The 13,542-nt window shown below is 36.4% G+C and overlaps 1 protein-coding gene across 1 annotated transcript in view; it reads left to right on the top strand.

Annotated features, from left to right (window-relative positions):
* The first annotated feature begins 91 nt into the window (after window positions 1-91).
* bbs9 (Bardet-Biedl syndrome 9) overlaps window positions 92-13,542 on the top strand; it is a 144,523-nt gene continuing 131,072 nt past the window's right edge. The window contains exons 1-6 of the mRNA XM_088014191.1: window positions 92-1,023; window positions 2,231-2,353; window positions 3,201-3,351; window positions 5,345-5,409; window positions 5,502-5,615; window positions 11,927-12,101. Coding sequence (XP_087870317.1) covers window positions 2,242-2,353; window positions 3,201-3,351; window positions 5,345-5,409; window positions 5,502-5,615; window positions 11,927-12,101 — 617 coding nt within the window. The 5' untranslated portion in view covers window positions 92-1,023; window positions 2,231-2,241. The remainder of the gene's footprint in view (window positions 1,024-2,230; window positions 2,354-3,200; window positions 3,352-5,344; window positions 5,410-5,501; window positions 5,616-11,926; window positions 12,102-13,542) is intronic.

Below are 13,542 nucleotides of genomic sequence, written 5' to 3'. Positions count from 1 at the left end.
CTGATGTATTTGCGGGCAATCTGCCTTCATTTTCAAGATCTTAAAATTTAGCAATACAACATAAAACATAAAATTATATAAAATGCAGCATATTTGTCTGGAATTTTGGTATAACGATTTTATTACAAATAACTTAATGGTTATTTTTAATAAATTTCAAGCATGAGATTACTATGCAATTGGCAAGTTTAATTAAGGACTTTTTACATGTCTATAACAATAAGTAGCGTTGTGGTCGGGGGGTTTAACTTGTAAAATTTTCTTTTAAATCTATTAAAACTGTTTAGTTTTTTGATAGATTTTCTTTTTTTGTGTAAAAGCTTGTGTACATACAAGCCTATAACAATACTGTTTTACTGTTTACACAATGCAACAAGCTTTTATACCTAAATAAATGAGTTGAACACAGAATTGGGGGGAAAAATAAAATAAAAGCAAGGCTTTTGATTCAAACCAAGAACATGGATATGAAAATCTGTCTCAAGTCTTGAAATGTTAGATTTTTTTAAAATGAAACTACGTAAATTCTGTCTGTATTGCTTCCATTAAAATAATCTAAAATGAGTCACTAATAGTTACATGGATCTAGAGTGTTTATTATTATTATTATTTTATTTTAAAAGGACAAATGTGTTATTTATCTACAAGCCATGTAATATGACGTCTCAAGTGGCATTTACATTCGGACATTATGCTATGTTAAAGACATGGAATAAAATATTATACAAATATAATGTGTTGAATGTATAATTTATAAAAAAAAAAAAAAAAAGCCAGACATCTATGTAATCTTTATTCAAATGGTTATAGCCATAGACATAATATAAGCTTATATTATGTCTATGGTTATAGCAAAACTTCCTTTCCCATGGACCCCGTGGTTTCCGTTCTTGCGCACTAACTCAGCTTCTCCGTTTGGCGTCACTGTCATGACAACAAGGCGATGGCTCCAAGCGAGAAGATGAGAAATGTGATGTTTGCGTGAAGAAGGAATAACAAACGAGGAGTAACGCTTCTGTAAAGGTTAGAAAATTGTGAAACAACCCCGAATGCTTGTTTTCCATGACGGTAAATGCCGTTTATATTGGGATACTCCTCCTGACCTACTAGCTTATAGGCAGGGAACTTGGATAGAGAGCTAATTAGCCGCGGCTAAGCTAAAGTTAAATCAGTCGGCTTGACGATAGCTCCCGTTCAGTTGTACTGTCTCATGCTTAGTATTAAAGCGGACCCTGCATGTGTGTCATTAATTCTTTTTATTGTTACAAGACAAAAATTATGTTTCCCAAGCAAGAAACTGTGAATGAAACCAAATACCCTCAGGTGCGTTGGGCTTCCCCAGAGAGTATTCCAGAGTTGTTCTGAATTGTTTGAAGTTGACCTTTTAACAATATTGTGCTGTTAATTTTGGCCATTAACTACACATACAATAGTGTTGTCATGGTTCCTTACAGTTCATTGAGACCCATATAAACAAAAGCTGATTGTTTAGGGTTATAAATTTCACGACATAAGACATTAATGTTGCGCATATATTGTTTCCTTTGGATAACAATAACTTTTGTTTTTATATCTGAATTGCTAAATAAATAGTTACATAACTAGATTTTTGTTTTCAAATACACTTTAGAAAAACAAGCATTTTTATGCTCCATGTAAATGGTCCTAACTTCCAGTTATTATAAAACAAATGCTTCACTCATTTACTATTTGTCTTTATGAAGTCTGTGGTTGCAAGCAGTTGAAATTAAGTGTAGTTGTTAAAATTGTAATAAAAGAAAAAAAGGTATTTGTAGCTAATTTGCTTTAAAAGCCACTCAGGCTTTAAGGTCAGTGTGCTGAAGATAGGAGGGATTCTCTCTCTCTCTCTGGATTAACCGCCTGTTCCACCTGCTCAGCACTTATCAAGTAGAAAAGCTGCTTGCCCCCACCTAGTTGCTTCTTCATTCTCCTTCATGCTCAATGTTTGGGTCATGTGACTAGCCGCTGTTGTTCCCTTAGTTGTGAGCAAAGATCCAAAGCTAAATCCAAAAGGGCTGACTCTGCATTGCTGATTCAAAATATTCCATTTCATTTGCTTAATCCTAAATGTCATATGTCCTCGATAATTGTGTGAACTTTTTTTTCTTTTTTTTAAATTAGATACATTTTTCTCTGCAGTGTAAAGACAGATGCTTGTTTCTCATATGCATTGATCCAGATTGCCCCCTCTGCTTTTCCCTCTGTCCAGTTGGAGGCGCCATGTCTCTTTTCAAAGCCCGTGACTGGTGGTCAGCTGCTCTCGGTGAGGGAGAGGAATTTGACCAGGGATGCCTGTGTGTCGGAGATGTGGACAACAGTGGTACAGGACATGGTCAGTTTGTCATGATGATCTTATCTTTGCAACATGCTGACCTGAATGTATACTTCTGTTGAGGTCATGAACAGTAAAATGTCTCTGGATTTCCCCCATCAACAAATTTTCAAAGTTGCATCCGTGTACATTTTGGTATCTACAAAAGTATATTGCAAAAGTATTCACAGCCCCTGAACTTTTCCATATTTTATTACTTTACATCCATTGACTTCTATGAATTTCATTGGAGCTTTATATGATAGATGTACAGTATGTGCAGATTAATGCATAATAATAAAGTTAAAAAATGATACATGGTTTGCAAAATCTTTTAAAATAAAACTTTTATTCACCCTGAGTCAAGATTTGTAGAACCACTTGCAATAACATCTGCAAGTGGTCTGGGTTGTAGCTCTACCAGCTTCACATTGTCAGAGACTGAAATTCCTGAGACTGAAACTTTGAAAAAGGACAGAGACAGAGAGCATCTTTTGAAAAGCAAATGACAGAGAGCATCTTTAAAAAGCAAATGATCTCATTTGTTTTTCAACTGGATTTTGACCTGGACTCTGTCATTCTAACCCATGAATATAATTTGATGATAATCTTTCTAATGTTGCTATGGCTGTATCTGGAGGTCACTGTACCAAGTCTTTCGCATGTTTTCTTCCAGTATTGCTATCCAATAAGCTGTCGCTGTTAAAGAAAAGTGTATTCAAATCAGGGTTCTGCCATGTTTCAGAGTCAGAGTGGTGTGTTCAGGGGGATATTTCTGCAGTTCCTCCAGAATCACCTTATAAAAGCCTGCATAAATATAGTGAGTAGTAATTTCTGTTTCCCTTCTGTCTTATTAACTGTCTTACAGACAAGATTGTTGTGGGCAGTTACATGGGGATGCTGCGGATTTTCTCCCCAAATGCCAATAAGCTGAGCGATGGCGGCATGGCCGATGCACAGCTCCTTGAAGTTCAACTTCAAAATGCCATTATTCAGGTGGAAGTTGGGAAGTTCGTCTCGTAAGTATTTACCCTGAACCCACATCAAGTAGTAAAAAGGAACATGGGGTGATGCATTGTGTAGAATGTTTGCCTCATTTGGAGTATTTTCTGTGTCGTTTGAGGGCAAACTTGAGGTTTCAGGAGATTTATTTCGTAACTCGCATATCCAACTTCCAACATTGTTGTGTCTAATTTGGGTGAATCACAGTGATTAATGTATGCATTTGCTAACTGAATAAATGAGAGCGGTGCATCACTGGATGCTGGTCTTCTCACTCATTTCTCTCTGCAATGAAGTCACAGGCATGGTTGAAAAATTTTTAAACTGTCAGAAATGTTGTTTTTCACAAGCTTTACTGCTAGCAGTAAAACTTTGCTCTCTGGGGCTTTAAATATTACCATACCTGTATGTCATTGTTGTTTTAATATTAATATTTTAAATATTGTGATTATTGGTTTTCTCTCTGTGCTTACTTTGATCATCGTGTATTGCCTAATGGTTTTATGCATGTTAATGTCTGCAAAACACTTTGTTGTGTTACACTTAGCTGTATGTAAAGTGCTCAGATAAAGTTTGATTTACTGCTTGATACATATTAGTGGGCATGAGACGCTTTTCCATATTTTCATACTTTTTGTACAAAACACTCAATTGTATTTTCATCTGACTGTGGTCATTTCTATGTGAAATGTCTTTTACCTCCCTTGCAGCTTGCTCAATGTGCGTAGTTGGAATATAATCTTTAGTTTTCATCCACCCCTATTATCAGACTTCCAGAAGTTGTAAACTTTGAAGCTGTTGCTCTGACTATAGATAGGTGTAAGTTTAAGATAAAAGCTATTTTATTTTTGCGGTTATGAAAATCAACTTGCATATGCTTAATAGCTTGTTGTCATGTCTTGGTAAAAAATGGGCCTTTATGTCACATTTCTTGTTATTTGATTCAAATACTGTGCTGCTCCTGGAATGTAAGCATACACTTTCTAACAATATATCTTGGCTAAAAGTAAATACAGTTGCTGCTTGTTACACTTCAGAGTTGTATGGAGTTGTAAATACTTTGGATTTTTACAAGAAATTTATCAATATGTTGGCCTCAGACACAACTGTCAGATTTGCTTCCCTGTTTTGCCTTTATTTTTGGTACTACTACCTCACATGGCGTTTTTGTGGCTATGCAGGAACAGCCATTTCTTGGAAAAGCTGTGGTTTATATCGAAGCCTTCCCACATCATCACATTGGGGGCAAAATCCAACTAAATCAGTCTGTTTGGAACATGTTATGTTTTTTCAACATGTGGCTTTTTTTGAGACAACACTCTTCAGAGGCTGCAGGGCGTTTTGGAGGTTGTCGTTGAGGAATGCTGTGGAAGTCAGGCCGAGGTGGGCAGATGGTAAAATGTTTTGTTTCAGCACTGACAAGGTCAATTTTCAAGGGTTGGAATCCAATTTTTACTTCCTTGTTGCCCCCACATGCAAGACAAATAAAGAGAAATAAAGAGTTATTGAAAGTTAGAAAAGCTGCTTTTGCTTTGCTGAGTTCAAAAAGAGGACTTCTCTGTGGTTTTGTGGTGAACTATATAAAAAACTAGGATTAACTTCACTGGAATATCACCTACCACATAACTGTAAGCAGTGTTTAAAACAAAATGGACCAGCTGTTAAAGTAATTATTTTACAAGTGAATGTTAAAATAAGTCTGGATTCCATCCTGAGGCTGAAAACATGAGTTTTACCACAGAGGCAGGAAGCATCTGCCTTTCTGGAATATCTGAGGACAGAACTGCTGGGCCTGCATGTCTGTGCCTATTGTTAGAGACCTCTTATCCAACTCACAACTAACTGGATCTGTTTTGTTTGAATCTATCCCCCTAGACAAATGTCTTTTAAGATTTGAGCTTCTAAAGATCAAAACATTGATCAATAACCACATATTTCAGTTTTTATTTTTTATTCAAAAGTCAGTATTTATGTAACTGCAATGGTATTTTTCAATAAAATTTCTTTTAGGTGTTCAGACCTCCTTCATCTGGCTGTTCTTCACCCAAGAAAGCTGTCAGTTTACTCTGTGACAGGTAACAGACACCTTCACATAGCTACTAATCATATAATTTTCACCATCCATGCTTAGTAAGCACATATTGTTTTTGTGATCCTTGTTGCTCAGGTACTTCAGGTAATGTGGAACATGGAGATCAGTACCAGCTGAAGTTAGTGTATGAGCATAACCTGCAAAGAACAGCCTGCAACATGACGTATGGCACGTTTGGAGGAGTTACAGGTAGTCACATGATCTGCTTTGTATCCTTCTGGGTTGTAGTTGCCTGCTGAAGAAATGTCGGCACAACTTTTTGCTGTAGATTTTAACTCCAACGTTTTTCTGGTAGAGACTAAAAGGGCGTGTCTTTATATTTACTGAGTACTTTCTCTGAAAATTTCCACTTCTACTTTTATTAAAACAGGGCAAATATGGATGTGTGTCTGGGAGTGGAAACATTAAATTTTTACTGCAAAAACAATCTTTGAAAATACAATATGATTAATTTTGTAATTGACAGGGCCCCGATTTTTTTTAAAATTATTTCTATGAACAAAAAATAAATACATTATATAGGGTTAGGGTCAGAGCCCTGTTGGTCAGGGCCTCTACAATTGTCATCATTTTTCCCCCCTATACCGCGCCCCTGATCACGCCGTGGGAACGCTTTTCTTCAGCCAAAACGAGGAAGCTGTTCGGAGTTGATTGGGACATGGATGAAAATAAACACAGGGTGATACACAGAAAACAGAACGGGCTCAGTCGGGAAGGGCTCAGTCAAAGTCCAGAGTAAATGCATAAAAAAAAAATAAAAAAAAAAAAGTGGAAAAACTGAGGCTCTCAATTCAATTTGACTGAGTTTGAGATGTTTTGTGGAAAAAAAAGGGGTAAAACTTTTAACCTCTCGATGTGCAAAGTAAGTATACAGGTGCTGGTCATAAAATTAGAATATTGTGATAAAGTTATAACACTCTGCAAACAGCCGATTCGTTCAGAAATTTCTTTCTGTTTCTCACCCTCTTGCTTGAGGATGTCAGTGATGGCCTTCTGGACAGCAGTCAGGTCAGCAGTCTGACCCATGATTGCGGTTTTGAGTAATGAACCAGGCTGGGAGTTTTTAAAGGCCTCAGGAATCTTTTTCAGGTGTTTAGAGTTACTTTGTTGATTCAGATGATTATTTTTATTGCTCGTTCAGAGAACCTTTTCATAATATTCTAATTTTTTGAGACAGGGATTTTGGGTTTTCATGAGCTGTTTGCCAAAATCATCAAAATTAAAACAATAAAAGACCTGAAATATTTCAGTTGGTGTGCAATGAATCTAAAATATATGACAATTTAATTTTTATCATGACATTATGGAAAATAATGAACTTTATCACAATATTCTAATTTTATGACCAGCACCTGTACATGCTGAATGTCCCGTATACTTTCCTTTATTGGAATAAATGTGCATGAGTGTGTGATGTGTGTGTTTCTATAAAAGGGGTGGTGGCAGCACCTGACAAATACATGAAAGTTTTAAGCTGTGTGCAAGGAGCAAAGGAGAGTGAGAGGGCACATACAACTTCTACATCTTTAGTTCACCGGACTCTTGGAAAAACCAAGTAGGGGAAAGCCCTCAGTTAGTCAGTGCCCAAGGAAAACACACACACAGACACTCACGTGCACACAGACGCACAGGGAACCCCCTTTAAAGTACAGAAAATGACCTTTTGAAATAAAGGCTTTATTGTCGAGGTGTGTGTGTGTGTGTGTGTGTGTGTGTGTGTGTGTGTGTGTGTGTGTGTGTGTGTGTGTGTGTGTGTGTGTGTGTGTGTGTGTGTGTGTGTGTGTGTTCTGTGTGTGTGTGTGAGAGTGAAGAGAGCTGCTGCCAGACACTGTGGCCTGGCATGATGAGCCTGTCATTCACTTTGTGTTTAGAGAGCCTGGGTGTGTGCGTGTGCATGTGTGGAAGTGTGTATTTGATTGATAGAAAGAGCAGCCTGGGCTCATTAAAACCAATACCTCAGCATTTACTCAAATCACGTGCGGCGTGCATGCCACAAACCAATGAATGTGACTTTGTCTGTATGGACTTTCTGGTATTACAACACTGTGGAGCAGGTCTTGGATATGTCAACCGAGGTCTCGCACAAAATCAAGCTTTTATATGTATGAAGTGCATTTTCCTGTCCAGGCATGAAGCCCAGATTTCAAGCACTTTAAACCCAAGTAAATTAATCTAAATTGTATTTTCAAATAAACCCCATTAAAGTAATAATTTTGAGTCTGAAATTCAGGCATAAGCTCAGAAACTATACATTTATTTTGATAGTTATTTAAAGCAAAATCGATCAACAAAAAAATACACTGCCCCTTTCATAATTAAAACCCTCCTCTTCTTTCCTGTTGTGTGTTATTTCTCCACTAGATGGCACTGAAACTTCAGAGGTTCAGTCTCTAATGAATGTTGTATGACTTGAATGAATGGGATGTTGTATTGCTTCTTGAAGGGGGATTCCCTTTTTTCTCCCCCACCACTGCATAGAGCTCATAGTTAAGCTGGAGAATAATCTTACATTAGCAGAAGTTTAACTTCTGTAATTTAAAATTCAAAACTCCACAAACATAATTTTACATGTCTTCTTAGCGTTATTATTATATTTTTTTTCTTCTGTTGATCATAGTAGTTTGCAAAATTCTTAACAGAAATTCAGAAATGGAGCAAAGACATTGCATGTACAAGTATACAAGAACTGGTTGAATAACTATTTGTTGTTGCTAACATTGGTTAAATTAGGCTGCACAGTGGTACAGTTGGCAGCACTGTTGCCTTGGTTTATTTTCTACATTCATGAGTTCTCTCTGGGTACTGCGGATTCCTCATGCTGTCCAAATTAGGTTAATATCTCTCTAATTATAACTATAAATGGGCATAGGCAATGGATGTTAAAATTACAAACACATTCAGTGACTAACAGACACTGTTGGGTTTCCTTTGATAGGTTACTGAACAGGAAAAGGTGCACAGAGCAACCAGAAAAACCTGGTGCCTATAAATTTAATTTGTGTGACATTGTGTTCAAACTGTGTGCCTTAATACGCTGAAGTTGGTGTGCATGGGAATGTTTTTACAAGACGTGTCTGCTGCTACACGTGAGTGTGTCAGTGTGTGTGTGGTGGTCTATAGTAGCAGCCATTTAGCAGTGCTGTAGGCGCTGTAATAGCAGCTCTGCACTGATACAGCTCTAATGACTGAACTGCCTCTGGGTTTGGGTCATATTCAGGCCACACACACACACAAACCCCAAAGTACGGACCGGTCTTTTCAAGCTTAGGTGAATGCACACACACATATATTCACGTGCACAAACATTCATGCACAAAAATAAAAAAGCATGGGCACACACTCTGACATATACAGACAGTGTGTTTCTCTCACACTCTCATGTTCTCACACAGAGGTGAGGCGCTGCCCTCTGCAGCGTGCAGCCAGCCTCTGTTCTTTGTTGGCGGCTCATTTTAACATTTCTTTTCAATCATACTAATAATACAGGCCTGTTTCCTCTACTGTGTCTGAGTTCTGGTGCCCTCATGCTACGTACATGAGCACACTTGATATTATGGCAATAAGTTCTACCATTTCTCTTATTGAAAAATAGGGCTGTGTCAAGCGGAGTACATGTTGTTCTTTCGCTGTTTGCTGTTTTTTATCAGTAGACACCTTATAAATCAGTAAGGTTCTTGTCTTGAAGGAAGATCTAATTCTCTTCCAGCTCAGGTCCTTATGACCTTTTCTGGTTTGTTGCTCACATCTGGTGTTTTTTAAAAAGACCCTGAAGTAATGTAGATTTTTTTTAAAACCCTAGTAACATTTAATTTTAAGCTTTTGGTATTTCCTCTTTTGGATATCATATTCAGCATTATCCCATTATGTTCTTAGTTTATATTTAAACCAGATCAATTAAATAAAATGTATCAGAATTAAAGCATGTAGATTATCAGTTGCTAACTGTTGGGCGTACTATTTAGTAAGGTAATATATTTCAGGCAGCATGAATTCAAACTTTGTTTGCCAGTAAGATATCTAATTCGTTAAATAGTTAGTTTTCTATTGTGATTTATTGACAATAAAAGTAATATGTGTTCGCTACAAAGATGATAAAGCTTGGTTAATAAGCTTTGTGCTGATTGAAAAGTAAGAGCAAAGCGGAGAAAATGTGGGTTAAAGATACAATCAATATTGTTGAGCCCTAGTTTAAAGAGAATATTTGATGAGAATTTACAACATGTCACACATTATTCTGTATTTGAGTTTGAGTATTCATTTGCAGGTTTGTGTATATTATTTGTCCTCTGCAACTCAAAAAATCGATCTAAATACACATCAAACACCAAGTTTATTTTATGAAATGTTTTATTTAAATGCTTTTCTCTAGAGATAACAAAATATTAATAACTTTCAATACGCAATTAGTACATTTCCAAACAAATTGTACTGTATATTTTTTAATGTGTAAAGTTTCATAAGACATTAAGAAAGAAATAGTATGAACTGAATATTAGCAATGCCACATATTAGAGCTTAAATACTGTATGTAATTTAGAGGTTTTTATTTATGCTGTTTCTTGGTATTAAGTGTTTTTTTTTTGTTTTTTTTTACATTTTCAATCCCAAGAATAGAATGCGTCAAAACTCCAATGCCGTTAAAAAAATAGCTTTTACTGATTTAAGAGGTGGGTGGCTTTTGCTTTTATTCAAATAAATCTGATTTTATGTAAGAGGCTACAATTACAGTCGGAATATGATTAGAAATAACACACAAACCCAGTGATGACAGACACTGTCAGCGCTACAGTTAACTCAGGCCTGCGTGTTTCCAATATTTTTCCACATTTGGAGTAGTCACCCAGCAGTTATTTGAGACAGACATTTCATGCTCTTTTCTTCATGTATTTATTTTGTAAATGTTTCAAATATGCACACAATACACCCTCTAATACACCAATATTCAAGCATGCATGCCTTCCTCCTATATCTGCTGTTGTGGTCATGCGGTGCGGTTTCAAGGCCATGTCCTTGTGTGTGTTAACGGCCACCCTGAAAGACAACTCATCACTAACGCACTCTCACTTGTTTACATGGGTTAGGTGTGTAAGTGTGTGTGGAACTTTCTTCTGTCTAAATCCTTGGTGATGGATATTAAGTGTGTGTGTGTGTAGGTGTTGCGCTGTAGGAAGTTGTCTTCCTGACCTGTAGTTGATGGCAGTAAGACTTTTAATAGCGCATTGAGGCCTAATTATAGTTCTGTGGCTCACGTAGCTCCACTGCTTTATGGCCATGCACGTGTCGGTGTGTTTTGTGAGTTAGGGCTTTGTAAATTCAACATCCTGCCATTCCTATTGAACACACACATATGTGTGCACGTTTACACTTAAACTCAGGTGTGTTTGCGTGTGTGCGTGGATGTGGAGGTGTTAATCGAGATATCAGATTCAGCCAAGGGGGGGAGCACACCTTACAGAACAAAATGAGAACAGGACTGAAATAAAACAGAACAACTCCAGTCATCCAGGGTTTGTGTCAGCTGCTGCAATACAGAATATAAATCTAAACATTATTTTCTCTCATCTCACAATTGTTTTTTCTGCAAAGTTAACTCCTGAAGGCAGTTGTTAGCACTGGATTTTACTGTGGTATCATAATAAAGGAAGATAAATACTTGGGGTGCACCGATTGGAGTTTTCTGACCGGTCTCCAATTACCAATCTTTTAAAAGCTTAACTTGCTGATTCCAGTTTTGGCCGATGCAGTTTTTTTTTTTTTTTTTTTCTGAAATGTTGCTGAATATTGCAAAAAAGTCGCTGAGTTAGCAACAGTGAGGGGACTATTATTAACTGCAAATGTGTAGACCTTACACATGTGAGTATCAGCCAATTAGCGATCTCCCAAAAATAATCAGGTCCAATTTATCGGCTGTCCGATTTATCATGTAACCCTACTAAGTGCAGATGCACTCCATACTTTTCAGACTTTCATTTGTAAAAAAAATGAAAAATCAAGTATTGTTCCTTACAATTTATCATAATAAATACTTTGTGTTGGTCTATCACAGTACAGTGAAGTTTGTGTTTGTAATGTTACACAGTGTGAAAAGTTTAATGTATATGAATCCTGTTGCCATGTTTGGAAAATGCTCCTACATAGATACAGATATTTCAGAGGAATTTGACAAGTTAAACTTTTTAAATTCAAAATAGGAAGTAAAAAAAATCAATAAAAAAAAAATCCTAATTTTGTAAATCAATAAGAATCTGAATAATTCCTTTCAATGATAACGTTGGCAGTGAAAGCAAAATGTTCCTTTGAGTTTATGTACAGGATAGAGAAAAGTGTTGCTTTTGACCTGGTGATATATTCCGGGTAGAAGTTATTTACAGTAAAAGTTTGGACTAAACAGCCTTTTTGATACTTTTCAAAAGTTAGTCTTTGAATTTTATGTTGCTTTTTTTTCCTGTAGTAGGGGTTTAAGCTGTCTTCTGTGCGTTGTTCCCTCCTCTCTCCATCAGGTCACCATTCCTTGTGCATCCAGTCTATGGATGGGATGTTGATGTTCTTTGAGCAGGACAGCTACTCTTTTGGCAGGTTCCTTCCTGGCTTTCTGCTGCCCGGTCCGCTGGTCTACAATCCCAGAACTGACAGCTTCCTCACCGTGTCTTCTGCACGCCAGCTTGAAGGCTACAAGTAGGTTTATTCTAAAAAACAACTGTGATGCATCTGCTGGCAACAGTTTTTTTCTGGAAATCTAATTAGTGAATAAATCCACCTCTTTATATACAGAAATGACCTGTAACTGACAAATATTTGCCATCTTAAACATTGAGGTTAAACAATTTCATAACTACTCAAATATTCTTGTAATAGAGAACGTCATGGCTAATATTATAAGCTTTGCCTTCCGTGAAGTCATTTATTTTTACTGTAAAACATCACTGAGCAGATCAGAACAGAAACATACACAAACCTGTATTTGTAAGCACACAAGCTTAGTTTACTTGCTGGTTTAAGACATAAAATCCCAAATTAAACCTGATCCCACTGAATAAAAATACATACTGCTATAGATGAACACAGTTTTTTCTCTCCACTGCATTTCAAATGAGCTTTAAAAGACTTAAACCATAATAAGTGAAACACTGACCAACAGTTTGGCATATAATGATGGCACTTCATAAAATGTAAAGTTTACTGATTTTCTAAATTGTTGAATGGGTAGTGTCTAATATGACTTTGTATTTTTGTATTTTTATAATGTAAAGCACTTTGAATTGCCTTGTTGCAAATGTGCTATACAAATAAACTTGACTGATTGATTATGAAAAATAATGGCACTATAGTGGAATAAAGCTAATGGCTATTAGATTGCAAATAAATTGATTTTGAAGTCAAATTATCATTTAATAAAATCAAAGTGGACTAAGCTGAGGAAATTACCAGTCTCTATATGTATCAAACAAGTATTCATGTTTAGTGTTATGCGGAATATAATTCAGTCACTCATACAGTGGTATGCCTGTGAATTCACTAAGTCTTTCTGTAAACATCTAGAATGCCTGCCCTGACACATTTTATATATTTTAGATTTTTTTTTCTCCAAGTAGTGCTCACAGCATGTTGAAAATGTTTCTTTACTGGCAGTCATCCATAAAGCTCATTAGTTTCCTGCTGGTCGTTGCAGAGGCTAAGCAGAGGCCGCTACTGAATGGATGAGTAGAAACAATAAATCATGTGTTTTACTGCAAAAATCTAACTTTAGGATTTCTTTTTTTATTACATTTGACCCTTGTGAAAAAGGAATAAAGTTTTATACATGTTTCTCAATGTGTTTTTCTAAAATCCAGTTATAAAATTTGATTATCAAGGAACTTGTGGATACTGTTGAAACATTGATCCAGTTTGGTTCGAGAGAAATACAGGTTCCTCCTGACCACAAATACTGGTCATAAATTCAGAGTGAACTTTTGTATTTATGCTTTCACTTTGATGAGAAAAAACTGTCAGCATTGGAGGCAGCATTGGAATTTTGTTGTAATTTTTGTTGTATGGGAGAACTCTCAGTGTTATCTTGTAATATTGTCATAAAATCCTTATGATATTACGATATGCTCATAATATCACTAAAATA

The sequence above is a fragment of the Poecilia mexicana genome, unplaced genomic scaffold (assembly GCF_051168715.1).
Source record: "Poecilia mexicana isolate PSO_F unplaced genomic scaffold, ASM5116871v1 scaffold_16, whole genome shotgun sequence".
Taxonomy (NCBI): domain Eukaryota; kingdom Metazoa; phylum Chordata; class Actinopteri; order Cyprinodontiformes; family Poeciliidae; genus Poecilia; species Poecilia mexicana.
This window is presented reverse-complemented; position numbering and strand designations above follow the sequence as displayed.